Source organism: Pristiophorus japonicus, chromosome 2 (assembly GCF_044704955.1).
Source record: "Pristiophorus japonicus isolate sPriJap1 chromosome 2, sPriJap1.hap1, whole genome shotgun sequence".
In the NCBI taxonomy this organism is placed as follows: Eukaryota; Metazoa; Chordata; class Chondrichthyes; family Pristiophoridae; genus Pristiophorus; species Pristiophorus japonicus.
In genome coordinates, this window is record NC_091978.1 from 131,452,679 (window position 1) to 131,474,000 (window position 21,322).

Here is a 21,322-nt window from a genome sequence, read left to right on the forward strand (position 1 = left end):
GCCCCATTCCAAAGAATTGAGCTCATAATATAGGCTGACACACTCGTGAAGTACTGACCGAGTGCTGCACTGTCAGAGGTGCCATATTTTGAATAAAATATTAAACTGAGGCACTACTTGCTTTCTTGGGTGGAAGTAAAAGATCCCATGGTACTATTCAAAGAAGAGGTGAGAAATTCTCCCAGGTATCTCTGGCCATCATTTATCCCTCAACCAATGTGATTAAAAAAAAATTGGTCATTTATCTCATTGCTCTTTATGGGACCTTGCTGTATGTAATTTGGCTGCTGCATTTATCATCATCATAGGCAGTCCCTCGAAATCGCTTCCACTCTAAAAGTGAGTTCGTAGGTGACTGAAACAGTCCAATATGAGAATTACAGTCTCTGTCATACATGGGACAGACAGTCGTTGAAGGAAAGGGTGGGTGGGAAGACTGGTTTTCCGCACGCTCCTTCCGCTGCCTGCGCTTGCTTTCTGCATGCTCTCAACGATGAGACTCGAGGTGCTCAGCGCCCTCCCAGATGCTCTTCCTCCACTTAGGGCGATCTGTGGCCAGGGACTCCCAGGTGTCGGTGGGGATGTTGCATTTTATCAAGGAGGCTTCGAGAGTGTCCTTGAAATGTTTCCTCTGCCCACCTGGGGTTCGCTTGCCATGTAGGAGTTCCGAGTAGAGCGCTTGCTTTGGGAGTCTTGTGTCAGGCATGCGAACAATGTGGTCCGTCTAACGGAGCTAGTCGAGTGTGGTCATTGCTTCGATGCTGTGGATGTTGGCCTGATCGAGAACACTAACATTGGTGCGTCTGTCCTCCCAGGCGATTTGCAGAATCTTGCCGAGACATCATTGGTGGTATTTCTCCAGCGATTTGAGTTGTCTACTGGATATGGTCCACGTCGCTGAGCCATACAGGAGGGCGGGTATCACTACAGCCCTGTAGACCATGAGCTTGGTGCCAGATTTAAGGGCCTGATCTTCGAACACTCTTCCTCAGGCGGCCAAAGGCTGCGCTGGTGCACTGGAGGTGGTGTTGAACCTCGTCATCGATGTCTGCCCTTGCTGATAATAGGCTCCCTGTAGCTCGACGACAGAGGTTGGGACGGCCTTGGATCTGGCCTGGAGACGACAACGGTTGAACAGGTTCCCACTGGTTCTGTAGTTTAGTTCCACTCCAGCGGGGAGCTTGTTGAGTGTGAGGTGGAGCATTGCAGCAAGGAAGATCGAGAAGAGGGTTGGCGCAATGACTCAGCCGTGCTTGACCCCGGTCCGGATGTGGATTGGGTCTGTGATGGATCCGTTGGTCAGGATCATGGCTTGCATGTCGTCGTGGAGAAGGCAGAGGATGGCACCGAACTTTTGGGGGCAGCTGAAATGGAGGAGGACGCTCCATAGTGCCTCAGGGTTGACAGTGTCAAAGGCCTTTGTAAGGTCAAAGAAGACCATGTACAAGGGTTGGTGCTGTTCCCTGCATTTCTCTTGCAGTTGTCACGCCGTAAAGATCTTGCCTGTTGTACCCCATAGTCGACGAAATCAGCACTGTGACTCCGAGAGGAGCTCCTCAGCCACAAGGTGAAGACGGTTGAGGACTGCGGCAACTACAGAGGAATCTCCCGATTATCAGCCACAGTTCATCGCATTTACCTACATTACAATTGTGACTACATTTCAAAACAACGTCATTGGCTCTGAGGTGCTTCGGATTATCCTAGCATGAAAGGATCTTTCATCTATCCCACATTACAACAGTGATCACACTTCAAAAGTACTTCATTGGCTGTAAAGCGCTTTGAGACATCTGGTGGTGATGAAAGGTGCTACATATATACATAAGTCCTTTCTTGTCCTTGCTTCATTCCTTCTCCCTCTCTCTCCTTTCCTTCCTCCTTTCCTTCCTCCTTTCCTTCCTCCTTTCCTTCCTCCTTTCCTTCCTCCTTTCCTTCCTCCTTTCCTTCCTCCTTTCATCCTTCCTTTCTTCCGTTCCTCCTTTCTTTCCTTCTTTCTTTCCTTCCTCCTTTCTCTCTTTCTTTCAATCTTTCTTTCAATCTATTTACTTCATCTGATCTATTGAAATAGAACTTCCACATCGTTTAAGCTGCCTCCAAAATGGACTCTCTCTTTCGTACATGCCAAATACTGTTTTTCTCTCTACAAAGCCCAAGTCCATCCAAGACTTTAATATTACTCCCATGTCTGGAGGCTCTTGTACCTCTCGCACTCTTCGACAGAATGCAAGAAAAAGCATGTCATCTGATAGACAATCAGTCTTTCACCTCTAGCCTCCAACCTTTCTCCTCATTTAGTTTTTCTTTGTTATTGATGTTATTGTGGTTCATGTTTTTATCAGTTTTCCTCTTCTGATCCTTTTAATCTCCAAATATGTTGTCCTACATGGTCTCCCTCCTCCATACAACTCAGTGTTGAAACCCAAGACTCACTGTATAGTCTCAGACTGTAGCTTATATCCCAACACCTCAAATTTAAAAGTCCTTACCTACTTCAGTCTTTCTTTCCCCGAACAATCTTCAAGCTTTTAAAATTCAAGCTTGGCATTAACCTAATAATCACACTTCAGTTTACGCCATCTTCTCTTTCATTTTTTTCAATTTTGGTGTTGTACTGCACTATGGGTTCTGAGGATCCAAGAGTACAGATGGCCTAATACTAACATGTCATCCAAGTGACAGCACCTCCGATATTGCAGTACTCCCTCGGTATTGCATTGAAATGTCAGCCTAAATTATGTAGGCAAGTCTCTGGAATGGGGCTTGAATCCCCAACCTTCTGACTCGAAGGAGGGAGTGCTACCACTGCGACGTCTGGCACCTCAAATGTGAGGCAATCAAAGATAAGAGATAGTTTCTGTACATTGGACTGGTGAGAAACATGAAGAATGTGCCCGAAGAATTAAAAGATTTTTATTGCTCCATTGAAGGACATGGATATAAATGAAGGTTATAGTGATTCAAGCATTATACTGTGAGAGGACTGGAGATTATGAGCATTGAACGCATGTAATCTGAAGGAAGTTGATGAATGTACAGTGCAGCCATCAGCAAGGATAGGGTTGGATGATGAGTGAAGAAAGTCATTGCTGCAAAGAAGGAATGGAATGTGAGAATACAGAGCCCTTGAATTAATGAAAAAGTAAAAATCGGGGGCAATGTTGTGGACTCAGCAGTATTCAAAACATGATTTTTTAAATTAATTATTCTAAATCTGAGCAGCTTTAAACTGAAAATATGTCAATGTTTCTTGAATTTATGGTAATAAATGATGGCACTTGTTTCTAATAATTACATTCTCTTTGTTTTTAGCTCTGAATTTCTAAGCATCTGCTTGGAACTCGTTCTTCTAGTTGGTTTTATCACAGAGAAAATTATATCTTATGTAAATATTGTTTTCATGCAGTGAAGAGTTACGCAAAGAAGCACGTCAGCTAAAACGGGAAATATTGGCATCAAAACAGAAGAAGGCAGAAATTGTTCAAAAGGAAGAAGTGGTGTCGCAAGGTAAGAGTTAAGAATATATTTATATCTATTGCTGACATTTGGGATTTGTATAGCTGTGTTGGTCCGGAAGTCAATTTTATCAACAAGCCTTTCATATGGCACCTTATCAGACACCTTTTGAAAATCCATATACACAACATCCAAGCAATTTATTTTTTCACAAATTTCCACAAATAACTCCTCCATTTGTCAGATTTCCCTTCTACAAATCTGTGTTGGCTGTTCTTAATTAACCCATATCCTTCTAGGTGAATATTAATTTTATCCCATTTTATGGCCTCTGGAAGCTTGCACACTATCGATGTTAGGCTGACTAATCTGCAATTATCTGGTCTATCCATTTCTCCATTTTTGAAGAGAGGTATTGCATTCCTCTCTGACTTCCCTCAGCAGTCTAAGATGCTTGCCATCAGGGACCGATGCCTCAAGTTTAAAACATAATGAAGGATGCACACCTTAAGAAATGCTACGTGTCTGCATTTCCAACATTTTTTGTGCTTATTTCAGATTTCCAGCTTTAGCAGTTTTATTTTTCGTAGTAGGTTTTGGCTTAGTAAAACCAAGGCTATGTTTACACTTGAGTACACAAGAATAAAGGAAAGTATTGGCAGAGAAAGAAACTCAAAAATGGAGGCTTTCCCAGCTAATGCAGGAAGTAAAATGTAACGGGTGAGCTCCCAGAACTCCCACTGTGCCCAGCTTTTGTGGGCAAGGCTCATATTGTGGGCGGAATTTCAACTGAATTCATGAAATTGTGAGTACAAAGCTTTTGTATTGTATTTTAATATTTAAATGGGGCCATGCATGCTAGTAGCACAGCCTCATTATTTGGCCCCAAATTGTGCCTTGTAAAATTGGACATGAACTGAATTTATGACCCCCTTGAATTGGAAAATTGCCAATGTCACACCACTATTTAAGAAGGATAAGAGTGATAAACGAGGAAATTATCGGCTTAATATAAGAACATAAGAAATAAGAGCAGGAGTAGGCCATACAGCCACTCGAGCCTGCTCCGCCATTCAGTAAGATCATGGCTGATCATCGACCTCAACTCCATTTTTCTGCCCGATCTTCATATCCCTTTGATTCCCCTAGAGACCAAAAATCTATCTATCTCAGCTTTGAATATACTCAGAGACTCAGCATCACAGCCCCTGGGGCAGACAATTCCAAAGATTCATAACCCTATGAATGAATGAAGAAATTCCTTCTCATCGCTGTCTTAAATGGCCTACCCATTATCCTGAGACTGTGCCCCCTAGTTGTAGACACTTCAGCCAGGGAAAACATTCTCTCAGCACATCGTACACACCAGAGAGGCTGCAATTTAAGGCCCAATGAATTTCATTTGTCTTATAAACTGGCAAAATCTTCGACTCCTTTGGCCCTAAATAGACTTATTGTTCTGTCCTGGTAAGTTGTTGCTAGGGTTACACCTCTTGGAATTGTGGCCCTCTCAAGAGTTATTGAATGGTCCTGCTTTAGTACATCAGTTGTCCCATCATGGCATTTAATCAAATTTTGTATAACCTCAATGTTTTTGTGTTTTATTATCTTGCTTGGTAACTTATTCCAAACATTTATCACTCTTTGGGTAAAGAAGTTTTTCCTGATGAAGGTCAGTTTGTCTCAATTGGTAGGACTCTTGCCTCTGAGTCAGAAGGTTATGGGTTCAAGCGTTAATGTTGGCAGTTCAATGCAGTACAGAGGGTGTTGCATTGTCAGATGATACCATCTTTTGGATGAAACTTTAAACTTAAAGGAAGGCCTGTTCAGATAAAGATCCCATGGAACTTTTTCAAAAAGCGAGGACTTCTCCTGGTGTCCTGATTTAATCATTTTCCCTCAACCAACACACTCAAAAACAGATTAGCTGATTATTCATCCCATTTGTTATTTGTGAAACCTTGCTGTGTGAAAATTGACTGCTGTGTTTGCCTACAGAACAACAGCGAGTGCATTTCAAAATTAATTCAAACTTTAAGGGATTGAATGGTTTAGTTTGTTTAGACATGATTACATTTTACAAAACCCCCAATCTATCATGGTTAATTATGCTGGCTCCAACTCCGTGTTGGTGGCAGATATCCCAACTATGCTGCTTCATTGCCACATCTGAAGAAGTGTAGTCGGGAAGTTTGTCCTCACCATCAGGAGTCGGGTTAGTGTAGGCAATCCAGGTCTCTGGTGGGAGATTTGTATGGTATGTATTGTACTTTCAGTTCTACACCTGGGTTTGAAACTGATGGTTTGAACGTTTTCCTTTTGTGCAAGCTATAAGAGCCTGGTGGAAATATATCATAACATTGAGATCGTTGTGCTTTTCCAACATTCTCTATTTTTATTTCAGATTTTCAACATTTTCAGTTTTGTGTTCTTTTTATGTCTGTCAGACTGAATGGGGCTAAAATTCAGCGGTTACCACCAGCTGATAGCGTTCCGGAGAGGCGGAACCTTGGCTCAAATGGCTTGGCACCTGTGCTCAATGATGTAACCTCCTGCTGCAAACTTCGTTGAGTTTTTGCAGCGCCGCAAAGAAGTACCGCCTCGCCTACTACTGCCAGGGAAATCATGACATCAGTACGCTTGCAACGCCTTACTTACCGGCTGTCGCAGAACTCGCCACAAAAAGTTGCCGTTCACAAATCAAGGTTACGATGCTGGGGCGGTATATAACGGGACTAGCAACCGGGGTACAGAGGTCGCAGTGAGTGATACGTATTCTCCTAGCAGAGTGCGTAGGTGTTGGCATGCTGCGGCTGCTGAGTACTTACCTTGATGACTGTCATTTCAACAACGTTGACGGGATCCATTTCGGATCCATTGCCGAGTAGCATCTCGCTCTTACCTTCAGCAACTTGATGGGGGCAGTGCTGACACACCACGTCGTGCTGTGGCGACTACTTCGAAGGCGCCAGCTACACAGACATGATATGGCCAATGTGGGTCCACGCCTGAGGAGAGGCCACAGACGTCGGGGCAGGAGGCCTTACCCCCCCCCCCCCCCCCCACCAGGGTTTACCGTGTGTATTCTTTGTACCTTGATATGTCTGAGGAGCAGTGCACAAGAAGGCTGCGATTCCGCAAGGATGTGGTCACGGAGCTCTGCCACCTCCTGCATACAGACCTCGAAGCTGAAATCGGCACCATCACCTCACTGTCTGTGCCAGTGAAAGTGACAATAGCGCTCAACTTCTATGCTACCGGGTCCTTCCATGCTCCTGTAGACGATATATGCAAAATCTCGCAGTTTGCAATACATTTCTGCATTCGCCAGGTGACCAACGCTCTCTACAGCCAAGGAATAGACTACATAAAGTTCAGCATGTCCAGGGAGAACCAGGATCAGTGCTCCTGTGGCTTTGCCAGGATAGTGGGCTTCCCGATCGTTCAGGGAGCCATTGATTGCACGCATGTGGCATTGCGGCCCCGCCCCACAATGGAGCGGTGTTTTGCAATCCAGTTGATGTGCGACCACAGGCAGCTGGTCCTCGCTGTGAATACCCGCTTTCCTGGCAGCTGCCATGATGCCTTCATCCTGCAGGAAAGCAGTGTGCCACGACAGTTCCAGCCACCACATGAAGAGCGTGGCCGGCTGATCGGAGACAAAAGATATGGTCTAGCCACTTGACTGATGACTCCCTTCCGCAACCCCACCAGCCCTGCTGAGCAGCGCTACAACCACAACCATGCTACAACCAGGACCATAATAGAGCAAACAACCAGGACCATAATAGAGCAAACTAAAGCAGTGTTTCCACTGCCTTAACCACTCTGGAAGGACATTTCAGTACACCCCTGATAGAGTGTCCCTTTTCACTGCTGTGTGCTGCATACTACACAACCTGGCCATCATGAGGGGCGAGCCATTGTCACCAGGGATGGCAGCTGCACCTCAGGAGGATGAGGACGATGAGGAGGAAGACAAGGAGCATCAGCCACGGAGGAGGCAGCCTGACACTGATGCCACTGCAAGGGCTGCTCATCAGAGACTCACCACGCAGTGATTCCAGTAAATGGTGCAACACCTGCCGAGTGGCCAGCCTATTCATCTGGCGATGTGCTAAAGACATCATGCCACACCCTCCAACTCTCTGTGTATATAAATCGCAACACAATGTGAAGTTGCAAAATAACCTTTAATAACAACAAGAATGTGCCATAAAGAAGCACAATGCAGAGCCATCACCAAATTATGAATGAAACAACACCCCTGCAAACATAATCCATCCAGAGGCAAGTGCAACTATGTATATGCCTTAATATTCCAATAAGGTCAACATATATGGCCATGATGCTATTGTTGGTTAGTGGGACTTGCGCAGTGATTTACCACCCACACCCCCCCCCCCCCCCATGCCTATTGCTCCTCCTCAATGGGGTCTCAGTGCTTGCAGCAAGGCTGGTGAAAGTTGCTCTGTCGGCGCTGCAGACACAACTGATGGTCTAGCAGGACGTCCCCGACCAGCTTGGGCTCTGGAAGGCCCGTCTGCGGACCGCACTACCTCAGCATGGGCGGCAGCAGTCTCGGCCAGATGGGTGCAAAGGCGGAATGGCAGTGGTGGGAGACGGAATTATGTTGTCCTGAGAGAGGACATCATGTTCCATCTCGACTAACACGCTGTCACTACCCTGGGGCAGAGCCTCAGCACCTGGAGCAATCTGAGGGAGCGCAGATTGCTGGCTTGCTTAGGCACCATTACCTCCCTGTTGGACTGATGGGAACCCAGACACGATGGCAGCAGTCAGTGCTTGAATGGCATCAAGTTGACTCTACATCAGAGCAGAGTGAGTCTACATCAGAGCAGAGAGCACATTGATGCCACTACGCACTGACAGAATGCAGGCCTTGCGCGGCTTCGGCTTGATGTTCAGTGGCTACTGCCACATTAGCCATAGCCTGCGCCATCATGTCTGGGACCCCATGGTCACTTGTGGCTTCCACCATCCGTTAGTATCTACCAAGGATGGGCTGCTGACTCACAAGTGCAGATGTTGAGGCAGACTCCTCAATCCTCACAGCAAGTGCATTAAGGCTCTCTGGCACCCTTGCCAATGCACCCAACTGATCGTTGTGCATCCGCAATGATTGTCTTGCAATAACCTCCAGCTCGAGATCCTCATCAGAGTGCTGCTAAGCATTACTCAGGCATGCACTCACCCTCTGGGGAGTTGGCCCCCAAGTTTCCCTTCTCCCTGGCGTTGCTGCAGGCCACTGGGTCCCAGAACACGACCCACTGCCAAATCCACAACCATGCTCACCTCCACTGAGGTGGTGAACCTGACCGCTGAGGCCGCTGTCTCCTCAGCGACAGGCAGAGAGGTGTCCTCCACCTCCTCTTCGTCTCCACCATTGCCGGCACTGGACAGCTCACATACAGGCTCGTGGGCCTCTGGTTCATCATCTGAAAGCACAAAGCCAGAGAAGAGTGATTACCTGGAGGGAAGGGGGCAAGGACTGGGAAAAGGCGTTCTGAAATGCCAGTCTCATGGAAAGTGGGGAAGGATTGTGATGTCATGGCTAAGTGGCCTGACAGAGGATGCAAAGGCCCTCAACATACCGTCACTTTCCTGAGGGCGCCTCACCCGCCGCCACCGCACTCACTTGTGGTCCATGAGGCCCAAAACGCGTTCCTCCACCGTACTGGGGGTCAGGGTCCCCTCCTCCAGTCAGGATCTGTTCGTGTCGGTTATGCACTAACTTGGCCTGCAAGAAGAAACTGAACATCTGAGTTAGTATCCGTCTGTCCGAGGTGCCTTACATAGTTGAGTTGATTCTTCACAGGTTGATGTAATTCGGAATAGCTGTGCGCACTAGGCGTGACGATGCTGGAATTTGGGGGCCAGCACATAACAGTTAAGATGAGGCAACCATCGTCCACATGGATCTTGAGACTGAGAAGAAAACAAGACCAGGGAGTCGAGGATTATGGGGAGCAGGCAGGGAAGTGGAGTTGAGGCCAAGATCAGATTAGCCATGATCTCACTGAATGGTGGAGCAGGCTTGAGGGGCTAAATGATCTACTCCTCCTATTTCTTATGTTCTTATGTATGTCTCAACAATGGAGCAGGAAGGTTAAGTGCGCATGCAGGCCCAGGAAGTGGCTGAGGCAGCAAATGCAAACTTTGCATCTGTGTTCACCCACGAAGAGCATGGGGTCCTTCACATACTGATTGAGGAGTGACTGCACACACTGTACATTGTGCTCAGAGCATGGGATGCTAACGTTCATGTAAAATATACTCAGTCCCACAAGCCGCATTAGGTCGTTGAACTTTTTCCTGCAATGGATGGCTGTCCTAGGCACCATGTTTCTCCCAGACACGCTCTGCGCAACTTCCCTCCACAATCTTTGGAACGTCTGTGGCTGTGGCCTACTGCCAGTCTCACCCCGCAATAATTCACGTCGCCTCTCCACACCGTCCAGGAGTGCATCCACTGCGGCATCGGAGAACCAGGGAGCACGCTGACGAGCTCTCGTCTCTGCCATCTTCTCCCTCTCAGTGTGTAGGCAACGAAGATAAGCATAAGGCGGTGCCGCGTCATATCACCGCCATAATTGAATCCAAATGATGCCAGTATATCTGTTACACAGCTACAAATGCTGATTACTGCTCAGATTTTACCGCCCCACTTACCGCCGTTTAGCACCTAAAGAGTGGTGTGTAATGCCTGATTTACCGCTCCAATCCCCTCTTCAGGTAGTAAAACTGAATTTCGCGGTTGGCGGCGGTAATTACCGGCAGGCGGTTAAATCACCGACCAAGCGGTGTCACCACCTCTAAATGGTCGATATTGAATTTCCACTCCGACCTCTTTCCAAGTGGATGTGTGTTCATAGCACAAAACTGCCCCAACTTAGCACCAGTTTGGCAGGAAATGTCACACTGATACAGTAGGGTGTGTTCATTTAGTTCAGGGTAAGCACATTGGTCAAAGTAGAGGTTTCCTTAACATGTAACCTGATGAAGGAGTGCTTGATGCTGATATTGAGCAAAAGTGATGAAATATTTGATTCTAAAAATGGACACCCTTTACCTTAATAAGCATAAAATTCATAAAATGTTTGAAATGAAAACAACTTAGAATATGAATGTTCAATTAATAATAAATGTTTATGATTAACTTTTAAAAAGTGAAGATACTGCAACCATGAAGATATGGTAAGTTGAGGTTTCATATTTCAAAGCTTGTTTGTCAAGCATGCTTCTGGGAACTCAGTTGCACAGTGGGTCTGTATGTTGACTGTCAGGGTCCTATGTGACATGAGTTTGTACAGTCTCAATCCAGTTGCATGGGCCGACAGCAAAAAAACTGTCTTTAATTTGACATTAATTGGCAATCGCACTTCGAGAGGAAATAGCATGAGAAGCTATGGTTATGAGAAGAGATTTCAGATACTTGGACTATTTTCTCTAAAACAGAGACGGCTAAGAGGAGATTACTTCGAGATTTTTTTAATTATCAAGAGTTTCAATAGGGTAAATAGTGAAAGACTATTCCAGTGGTTGAGGAGTCAGTATTTAGAGGATTTCATTTTAAAATTGTTACTGGAAGAGTGAGGAGAGATGTCGAGACAAATTTCTTCACGCAGTTTTTAGAGAATGGAATGCTTCACCACGCACCACGAAGTAGTTCATGCAGGGACAATTGTACCTTTGAAGGGAAGAATAAATAAACATTTGAAGCGTTTTGGGGAGAGATTGGGACAATGGAATTAGTTTTCGATTGCTCTACCAAAAAGCCAAATGATCTTTTTTCATTAAATTTTCTCTTGTTCTATGGGACTGTTGATATGGGAATTAGAAAATGGACTGAGACATTGTTCAGACATGGTAAAGGGAGCTTTATTCTGCATCTGCTTTACCTCACCTGGTGCTTGATGCTGTTACTGGGTGCCTGAAATAGAAAAAGTTCTATTCCCAGCAATATCATCCCTCACTTTGGTGAGCACAAATATTTAAATTAAAAGAAATTTGAAGACTGTACTTTAAAGTGCAACTGTTTTGCCTCTGCAGCATTATATGACTTTGTTGATCACAGTACACTGCTATATGCTACTAACAGAATCTCAAGAATATTGTTAATCATTATAGTGTACAATTCTGGTTGCCACAGTACAAAAATATTGAAAGGATACAGAAGAGAGCAACCAGAATGATTGAGAGGATGGAGGGATTGGATTACAAGGAATGATCATGTAAATTGGATATATTCTCACTGGAAAAGAGAAGTTTGCGAGGTGATATGATTGCTGTTTTTAGGATTCTAAAGGGACTAGAAAATATAGACCATGATAAGCTATTTTGCCTTGTCCAGAACAGTAGTACCAAAAGATATGGCCTATACGTGAATGGGGTTATATTCACAACTATCTACGGAAACAATTGGGGGATTTTTAATCTGGAGCAACGTGTGGATTTGGGTGCAGGTGGGGGGTTAAAACCAGGGGAAACACGAACGAGTCAGGAAACCTGCTCCAATCCACCGACTTCCATGTTTAACTCAAGCGTGTTAGGATACTTGCGTGCAACTTCCTCAATAGAGGAGTGTAAGGATAAACCCAGCAACAACAGGCCATTCAGTTTAACCTCGGTAGTGGGGAAGCTTTTAGAAACGATAATCAGGGATAAAGTTAACTGTCTTTTGGACAACTGTAGATTAATTAAGGAAAGCCAGCACGGATTTGTTAAGGCAAATCATGTTTAACTAACTTGATCGAATTTTGTGATGAGATAACAAAGAGGTTGATGAATGCAGTGCGATTGATGTGTACATGGATTTCCAAAAGACGTTTGATAAAGTTAGAACATAAGAACATAAGAACATAAGAATTAGGAACAGGAGTAGGCCATCTAGCCCCTCGAGCCTGCTCCGCCATTCAACAAGATCATGGCTGATCTGGCTGTGGACTCAGCTCCACTTACCCGCCCACTCCCCGTAACCCTTAATTCCCATATTGGTTAAAAATCTATCTATCTGTGACTTGAATACATTCAATGAGCTAGCCTCAACTGCTTCCTTGGGCAGAGAATTCCACAGATTCACAACCCTCTGGGAGAAGAAATTCCTTCTCAACTCGGTTTTAAATTGGCTCCCCAGTATTTTGAGGCTGTGCCTCCTAGTTCTAGTCTCCCCAACCAGTGGAAACAACCTCTCTGCCTCTATCTTGTCTATCCCTTTCATTATTTTAAATGTTTCTATACGATCACCCCTCATCCTTCTGAACTCCAACGAGTAAAGACCCAGTCTCCTCAATCTATCATCATAAGGTAACCCCCTCATCTCCGGAATCAGCCTAGTGAATCGTCTCTGTAGCCCCTCCAAAGCTAGTATATCCTTCCTTAAGTAAGGTGACCAAAACTGCACGCAGTACTCCAGGTGCGGCCTCACCAATACCCTGTACAGTTGCAGAAGGACCTCCCTGCTTTTGTACTCCATCCCTCTCGCAGTGAAGGCCAACATTCCATTCGTCTTCCTGATTACCTGCTGTACCTGCAAACTAACTTTTTGGGATTCATGCACAAGGGCCCCCAGGTCCCTCTGCACCGCAGCATGTTGTAATTTCTCCCCATTCAAATAAAATTCCCTTTTACTGTTTTTTTTTCCCCAAGGTGGATGACCTCACATTTTCCGACATTGTATTCCATCTGCCAAACCTTAGCCCATTCACTTAACCTATCTAAATCTCTTTGCAGCCTCTCTGTGTCCTCTACACAACCCGCTTTCCCACTAATCTTTGTGTCATCTGCAAATTTTGTTACACTACACTCTGTCCCCTCTTCCAGGTCATCTATGTATATTGTAAACAGTTGTGGTCCCAGCACCGATCCCTGTGGCACACCACTAACCACCGATTTCCAACCCGAAAAGGACCCATTTATCCCGACTCTGCTTTCTGTTAGCCAGCCAATTCTCTATCCATGCTGATACATTTCCTCTGACTCCGCGTACCTTTTATCTTCTGCAGTAACCTTTTGTGTGGCACCTTATCGAATGCCTTTTGGAAATACACCACATCCATCGGTACACCTCTCCACCATGCTCGTTATATCAAAGAATTCCAGTAAATTAGTTAAACATGATTTCCCCTTCATGAATCCATGCTGCGTCTGCTTGATTGCACTATTCCTATCTAGATGTCCCGCTATTTCTTCCTTAATAATAGTTTCAAGCATTTTCCCCACTACAGATGTTAAACTAACCGGCCTATAGTTACCTGCCTTTTGTCTGCCCCCTTTTTTAAACAGAGGCGTTACATTAGCTGCTTTCCAATCCGCTGATACCTCCCCAGAGTCCAGCGAATTTTGGTAGATTATAACGAATGCATCTGCTATAACTTCCGCCATCTCTTTTAATACCCTGGGATGCATTTCATCAGGACCAGGGGACTTGTCTACCTTGAGTCCCATTAGCCTGACCAGCACTACCCCCTTAGTGATAGTGATTGTCTCAAGGTCCTCCCTTCCCACATTCCTGTGACCAGCAGTTTTTGGCATGGTTTTTGTGTCTTCCACTGTGAAGACCGAAGCAAAATAATTGTTTAAGGACTCAGCCATTTCCACATTTCCCATTATTAAATTCCCCTTCTCATCTTCTAAGGGACCAACATTTACTTTAGTCACTCGTTTCCATTCCACATAATAGGCTTGCCAGCAAATTTGAAGTCCATGCAATAAAAGGAGCAGTGCCAGCGTGGATACGAATTGACTAAGTGACAGGAAGCAGAGAGTAGTTGTGAAGGGTTGTTTCTCGAACTGACCGAAGGTATACAGTGGTGTTCCCCAGGGGCAACCACTGCTTTTATATAGATATATATATATATATATTTCTATATATAAATGACTTGGGTGTACAGGACACAATTTCAAAATGTGCAGATGACACAAAACTTGGAAGTATAGTGAACAGTGAGTAGGATAGTGATAGATTTCAAGACGATATAGACAGACTGGTGAAATGGGTGGACACGTGGTAGATGAAATTTAACGCAAAAAAGCACGATGTGAGGAAGAGCAAGGAGAGGCAATATAAAATAAAGGGTACAATCCTAAAAGGGGTGCTTGAACAGAGAGACCTGAGGTATATGTGCACAAATCATTGCAGGTGGCAGGGCAGCTTGAGAAAGCGGTTAAACATGCGTACGAGTTAATGGGCTTCATAAATAGAGGCATAGTGTACAGAAGCAAGGAAGTTATGATGAACCTTTGTAAAACACTGGTTCGGCCTCAACTGTGTCCAATTCTGGGTACCGCACTTTAAGACGAATGTGAAGGCCTTGGAGAAGGCGCAGAAAAGATTTACGAAAATGGACTTGAGATTGCGTCATGCAGGTCCTCATTGCTCCCGCTGCCGCACATTGGATGGCAAATCTCAAACCAGCGTACTAAGCTTAAATAAAGGAGACTACAAAGGTATGAGGGCAAAGTTGGCTAAAGTGGACTGGGAAAATACATTAAAGTGTAGGACGGTTGATGAACAAGAGGCGTACATTTAAGGAGATATTTCACAACTCACAAGAAAAATATATTTCAGTGAGGAGGAAAGGGTATAAAAGAAAAGATAGCCATCCGTCGCTAACTAAAGAAATAAAGGATGGTATCCAATTAAAAACTAGGGCATACAAAGTGGCCAAAATTAGTGGGAGGACTGAAGATTGGGAAGCTTTTAAAAGCCAGCAAAGAATAATTAGAAAAATGATTAAGAAAGGGATGATAGACTATGAAAGTAAACTAGCATGAAATATAAAAACAGCAAGAGTTTCTACAGGTATATAAAAAGGAAAAGAGTGGCTAAAGTAAATGTTGGTCCCTTAGAGGACGAGACCAGGGAATTAGTAATGGGGAACATGGAGATGGCAGAAACTCTGAACAAATATTTGTTATTAGTCTTTACGATAGAGGACACTAACAATATTGCAGCAGTGGATAGTCAAGGGGCTATAGGGGGGGAGGAACTTAACACAATCACAATCACTAAGGAGGTGGTACTCAGTAAGATAATGGGACTAAAGGCAGATAAATCCCCTGGACCTGATGGCTTGCATCCTCGGGTCTTAAGAGAAGTAGCGGTAGGGATTTTGGATGCGTTGGTTGTAATTTACCAAAATTCCCCTGGTTCTGGGGAGGTTGTAGCAGATTGGAGAACTGTAAATGTAACACTCCTATTTATAAAAGGAGGCAGACAGAAAGCAGGAAACTATAGACCAGTTAGCCTAACATCTATGGTTGGGAAAATATTGGAGTCCATTATTAAAGAAGCAATAGCAGGACATTTGGAAAGACACAATTCAGTCAGGCAGAGTCAGCATGGATTTATGAAAGGGAAGTCATGTTTGACAAATTTGCTGGAGTTCTTTGAGGATGTAATGGACAGGGTGGATAAAGGGGAACCAGTGAATGTGGTATATTTGGACTTTCAGAAGGCATTTGACAAGGTGCCACATAAAAGGTTACTGCATAAGATAAAAGTTCACGAGATTGGGGTAATATATTAGCATGGATAGAGGATTGGCTAACTAACAGAAAACAGAGAGTCGGGATAAATGGTTCATTCTCGGGTTGGCAATCAGTAACTAGTGGGGTGTCGCAGGGATCAGTGCTGGGATCCCAACTATTTACAATCTATGTTAATTTGGAAGAAGGGACCGAGTGTAACGTAGCCAAGTTTGCTGATGGTACAAAGATGGGAGGAAAAGCAATGTGTGAGGAGGACACAAAAAATCTGCAAAAGGACATACACAGGCTAAGTGAGTGGGCAAAAATTTGGCAGATGAAGTATACTGTTGGAAAGTGTGAAGTTATGCACTTTGGCAGAAAAAAATCAAAGAGCAAATTATTATTTAAATGGAGAAAAATTGCAAAGTGCTGCAGTACAGCGGGACCTGGGGGTACTTGTGCATGAAACACAAAAGGTTAGTTTGCAGGTACAGCAAGTGATCAGGAAGGCCAATGGAAGCTTGGCCTTTATTGCAAAGGGGATGGAGTATAAAAGCAGGGAAGCCTTGCTGCAGTTATACAGGGTATTGGTGAGGCCACACCTGGAATATTGTGTACAGTTTTGGTTTCCATATTTAAGAACGGATATACTTGCTTTGAAGGCAGTGAAGGTTCACTAGGCTGATTCCGGAGATGAGGGGGTTGACTTATGAGGAATGGTTGAGTAAGTTGGGCCTCTACTCATAGGAATTCAGAAGAATGAGAGGTGACCTTATCAAAAGGTGTAAGATTATGAGGGGGCATGACAAGGTGGATGCAGAGAGGATGTTTCCACTGATGGGGGAGACTAGAACTAGGGGACATAATCTTAGAATAAGGGGTTGCCCATTAAAAACTGAGATAGGGCTCGTAGGGCTCAGGGTTGTAAATCTGTGGAATTCGCTGCCTCAGAGAGCTGTGGAAGCTGGGTCATTGAATAAATTTAAGACAGAGATAGACAGTTTCTAAACCGATAAGGGATTATGGAGAGCGGGCAGGGAAGTGGACCTGAGTCCATAATCGGATCAGCCATGATCGTATTAAATGGCGGGGCAGGCTCGAGTGGGTCGTATGGCCTACTCCTGCTCTTATTTCTTCTGTTCTTATAAACTCGTAAGTAAAATGCTAATGATTTGGCTGAGTTAAAACGCCACTGACTGACATGCCGAACTTTCTCCCAGGATTCCCGTGTGATATTGGACCGATCCCCACCCTCTTTCAACGCATCTCCGAGTTTATATCAGGACCAATATTTTATTGGGCGAGTGTTTAATCTATGGAACAGGCTTCATAGAGAGACGGTGGAAGCAAATAGTATTGATTCATTCAAATACTAATTCAAAACCTTTCAGAAAATAACATTTTGGGATACAGTATGTGAGTAATGTGAGACATGACGTGTGGTAAGTGTAGCTTTCTTGGAAGGAACAGGTGACTTTGGACTATGGTTCCCAAAGAGCTTCACCACTGGGAGTTTCCTCGCCTCATGTCTGGGTCTCTTTAGATAAATTAATAATAGAGATTGATTATTCAACAACTCCATTATCATGGTATCGTGTACCTTCCAGGATAGTAGAAGATATAAGAACATAAGAACATAAGAATTAGGAACAGGAGTAGGCCATCCAGCCCCTCGAGCCTGCTCCGCCATTCAAAAAGATCATGGCTGATCTGGCCGTGGACTCAGCTCCACTTACCCGCCCGCTCCCCAATCTTGTCTATCCCTTTCATTATTTTAAATGTTTCTATAAGATCACCCCTCATCCTTCTGAACTCCAAGGAGTAAAGACCCAGTCTACTCAATCTATCATCATAAGGTAACCCCCTCATCTCCGGAATCAGCCTAGTGAATCGTCTCTGTACCCCCTCCAAGGCTAGTATAGCCTTCCTTAAGTAAGGTGACCAAAACTGCACGCAGCACTCCAGGTGCAGCCTCACCAATACCCTGTACAGTTGCAGCAGGACCTCCCTGCTTTTGTACTCCATCCCTCTCGCAATGAAGGCCAACATTCCATTCGCCTTCCTGATTACCTGCAAACTAACCTTTTGGGATTCATGTACAAGGACTCCCAGATCCCTCTGCACCGCAGCATGTTGTAATCTATCCCCATTCAAATAATAATCCCTTTTACTGTTTTTTTTCCCAAGGTGGATGACCTCACACTTTCCGACATTGTATTCCATCTGCCAAACCTTAGCCCATTCACTTAACCTATCTAGATCTCTTTGCAGCCTCTCTGTGTCCTCTACACAACCCGCTTTCCCACTAATCTTTGTGTCATCTGCAAATTTTGTTACACTACACTCTGTCCCCTCTTCCAGGTCATCTATGTATATTGTAAACAGTTGTGGTCCCAGCACCGATCTCTGTGGCACACCACTAACCACCGATTTCCAACCCGAAAAGGACCCATTTATCCCGACTCTCTGCTTTCTGTTAGCCAGACAATTCTTGATCCATGCTGATACATTTCCTCTGACTCCGCGTACCTTTATCTTCTGCAATAACCATTTGTGTGGCACCTTATCGAATGCCTTTTGGAAATCTAAATACACCACATCCATCGGTACACCTCAATCCACCATGCTCGTTATATCCTCAAAGAATTCCAGTAAATTAGTTAAACATGATTCCCCTTCATGAATCCATGTTGCCTCTGCTTGATTGCACTATTCCTATCTAGATGTCCCGCTATTTCTTCCTTAATGATAGCTTCAAGCATTTTCCCCACTACAGATGTTAAACTAACCGGCCTATAGTTATCTGTCTTTTGTCTGTCCCCTTTTTTTAAACAGAGGCATTACATTAGCTGCTTTCCAATCCGCTGGTACCTCCCCAGAGTCCAGAGAATTTTGGTAGATTATAACCAATGCATCTGCTATAACTTCCGCCATCTCTTTTAATACCCTGGGATGCATTTCATCAGGACCAGGGGACTTGTCCACCTTGAGTCCCATTAGCCTGTCCAGCACTACCTCCCTAGTGATAGTGATTGTCTCAAGATCCTCCATTCCCACATTCCCGTGACCAGCAATTTTTGGCATGGTTTTTGTGTCTTCCACTGTGAAGACCGAAGCAAAATAATTGTTTAAGGTCTCAGCCATTTCCACATTTCCTATTATTAAATCCCCCTTCTCATCTTCTAAGGGAGCAACATTTACTTTAGTCACTCTCTTCCGTTTTATATAAGACGAACTAGATGGCCCTTGATCTTTTTTGTATAGCAATTCCTATTTTATACACTTGAATATTGCATTTCACAGTGATAGATCTGTACTGTTAAGGGAATTCAGGATCATGAATAAGTCTAACTTAGTTTTAACATACAATATTTACAGTATTAAAAATTTCCAATGTAGGAATTTTTGTGAACTATTTTCCTAAAGTTAATGACCGATTCTAAAGATATTTGTACCGGTTTGGTTTCTCACTGTCCCCAACAACCTTGAGAAAAATCTGAAGTATACTTTTCAAACTGATTTGCTTTGTATGCTTTAAATCATGAGGGGAAAACAAAAAAGATTATGACGGTAAAGGTATTTGAACAACTTCAAAGACTTTTAACCTGATTCATTTGTTAAATTGAGTGCAATACTGGACAGCTGCAACATGTTTTAACAGCCTTTATTAACACTAAAGTATTATAAAAGATGTGAAACTCGTAATAAAACTTTTCTAAACTATATAACTGATAATCCTTATAACTCTGATCCAACAATTAGTGGAAGTTCTGAACAGTAACCCAGTGGTTATGGTATTGAACTAACCAACCAGACAAATTGAATTCAATAAATCTGGTAATTTGTGGGCTAGCACCTGAATAACTGACCTGTAAATTGCTTGATTATTGTAAAAACCCAAATGGTTCATGAGCGTTCTTCAGGGAAAGGAATCTATCATTGCCACCTGGTTTGGCCTACATGTGACTCTGCTCTTATGTTTTGTGAGTGCCTCTTAATACTCTCAGCGCAACTAGGTTTGTTTAATAAATGCTGCTTTGTCGGTGTCAGACACATCCCAAGCAAAAATAATCAGAAACAAAATGCCTGCATGGAAGCTGAAAAAAGAATAGATCACCTTCTACCATTATTTTTTTTTCGATATGATTTAACATAATGGGCCTAAAACTTCACTCCTTGGTGCATCTTGGATGTAGTTGCCTGAAGGAGTGCATACAGAACGAGTCATAACCCATTTCTACTGGGATTCCACCCCATGGAAAAGAGGCCAGGAAATTCTAGTATGGAGGGGCTTGAACAGATCTACCAGACACCCTCACCCTGCCAAATTGATATAGCTGGGGGATTTCCTAAATCCTAGGAAATTAGCTAGCCACTTGATTAGGCTCAACCAACTGAGAGCAGATGTAGATTCTGTTAAAGGACCAGTAAATAGCCAACAATGCCAGTGAGAGCATATAATCGATCCTTGTCGGTATTGAATACCTTGCAGGGATGATCTGATAATTCCTAGGAAGTTGCAGAGTTGAGTTCCTGAGGAGCTCTTCCTGGGCTGCATCTGCTGCATTGGAGAGAAATGGAGCTGCTCTAACAGTTACGACATGTGCTGCTGATGCACCCTTATAGGTACGAGATATCCGCCCTGACCATATTAATAACCCCATCTTCGCAATTTAGGATATAGTTGGTGGTCTTCACTTTGGTCTCCACTCCACCACACTTTTGCTGGCAGAGTAGACCCTTTGGAATTTTTGCCAATTTTGTTGGAAAAATAACGGCATGTTAACAAAGCACGCCGACATTAATGCGCAAATCGGCCAGCAATTCAGAGGATTAAGAGATGCACCATGAGTTGCGAATCTGCAGACCTGGCTAGTCGATTTACACAAACGGTATCTTGCTTTAAGACTCCCCATTATTTTTAAGAACTTGCTGGATTCGACCATTAGTTGCCCATTAAACTCATCGCAGAAAATTAGGGCTGGTGATTAACAGTGTAATTATCCTTTTAATAATGTGGTAATTGTTAATGCAATGACAATCATCCTCTCAGGCCCAGAAACGGGTTGATTTAAACTGTTCAACCTCATTCCTGCATATAGTAAAGTCTTAGACATTTTAAAAATGTCAATTTAAAACAATCTTTTTCTGTCACTTTTTTCTCTTAATCCAGTCTTTCGTTCCCTCTTTATTTCTCTTTCTATTCCTGAATTAACTCTTAATTCATCCATTCCAAATTCACCCTCCTTTTGTCATTCCTCTGTTTCATTCTTAATCCTTAAATCTCATTGGTTATGGGGATACATTGTTCATCCCACCATTCATTAAGCTTCCAGATGCCCCTTTGCCCTTGCCATGCCATTATCAGTTCGTA

At 43.9% G+C, this 21,322-nt stretch overlaps 1 protein-coding gene across 2 annotated transcripts in view; it reads left to right on the forward strand.

Moving 5' to 3' along the window:
• cwc27 (CWC27 spliceosome associated cyclophilin) overlaps nucleotides 1-21,322 on the forward strand; it is a 349,321-nt gene that overhangs the window by 222,234 nt on the left and 105,765 nt on the right. For both annotated transcript variants that reach the window (XM_070869351.1, XM_070869343.1), the window contains one exon: nucleotides 3,407-3,507. In XM_070869351.1, coding sequence (XP_070725452.1) covers nucleotides 3,407-3,507 — 101 coding nt within the window. The remainder of the gene's footprint in view (nucleotides 1-3,406; nucleotides 3,508-21,322) is intronic.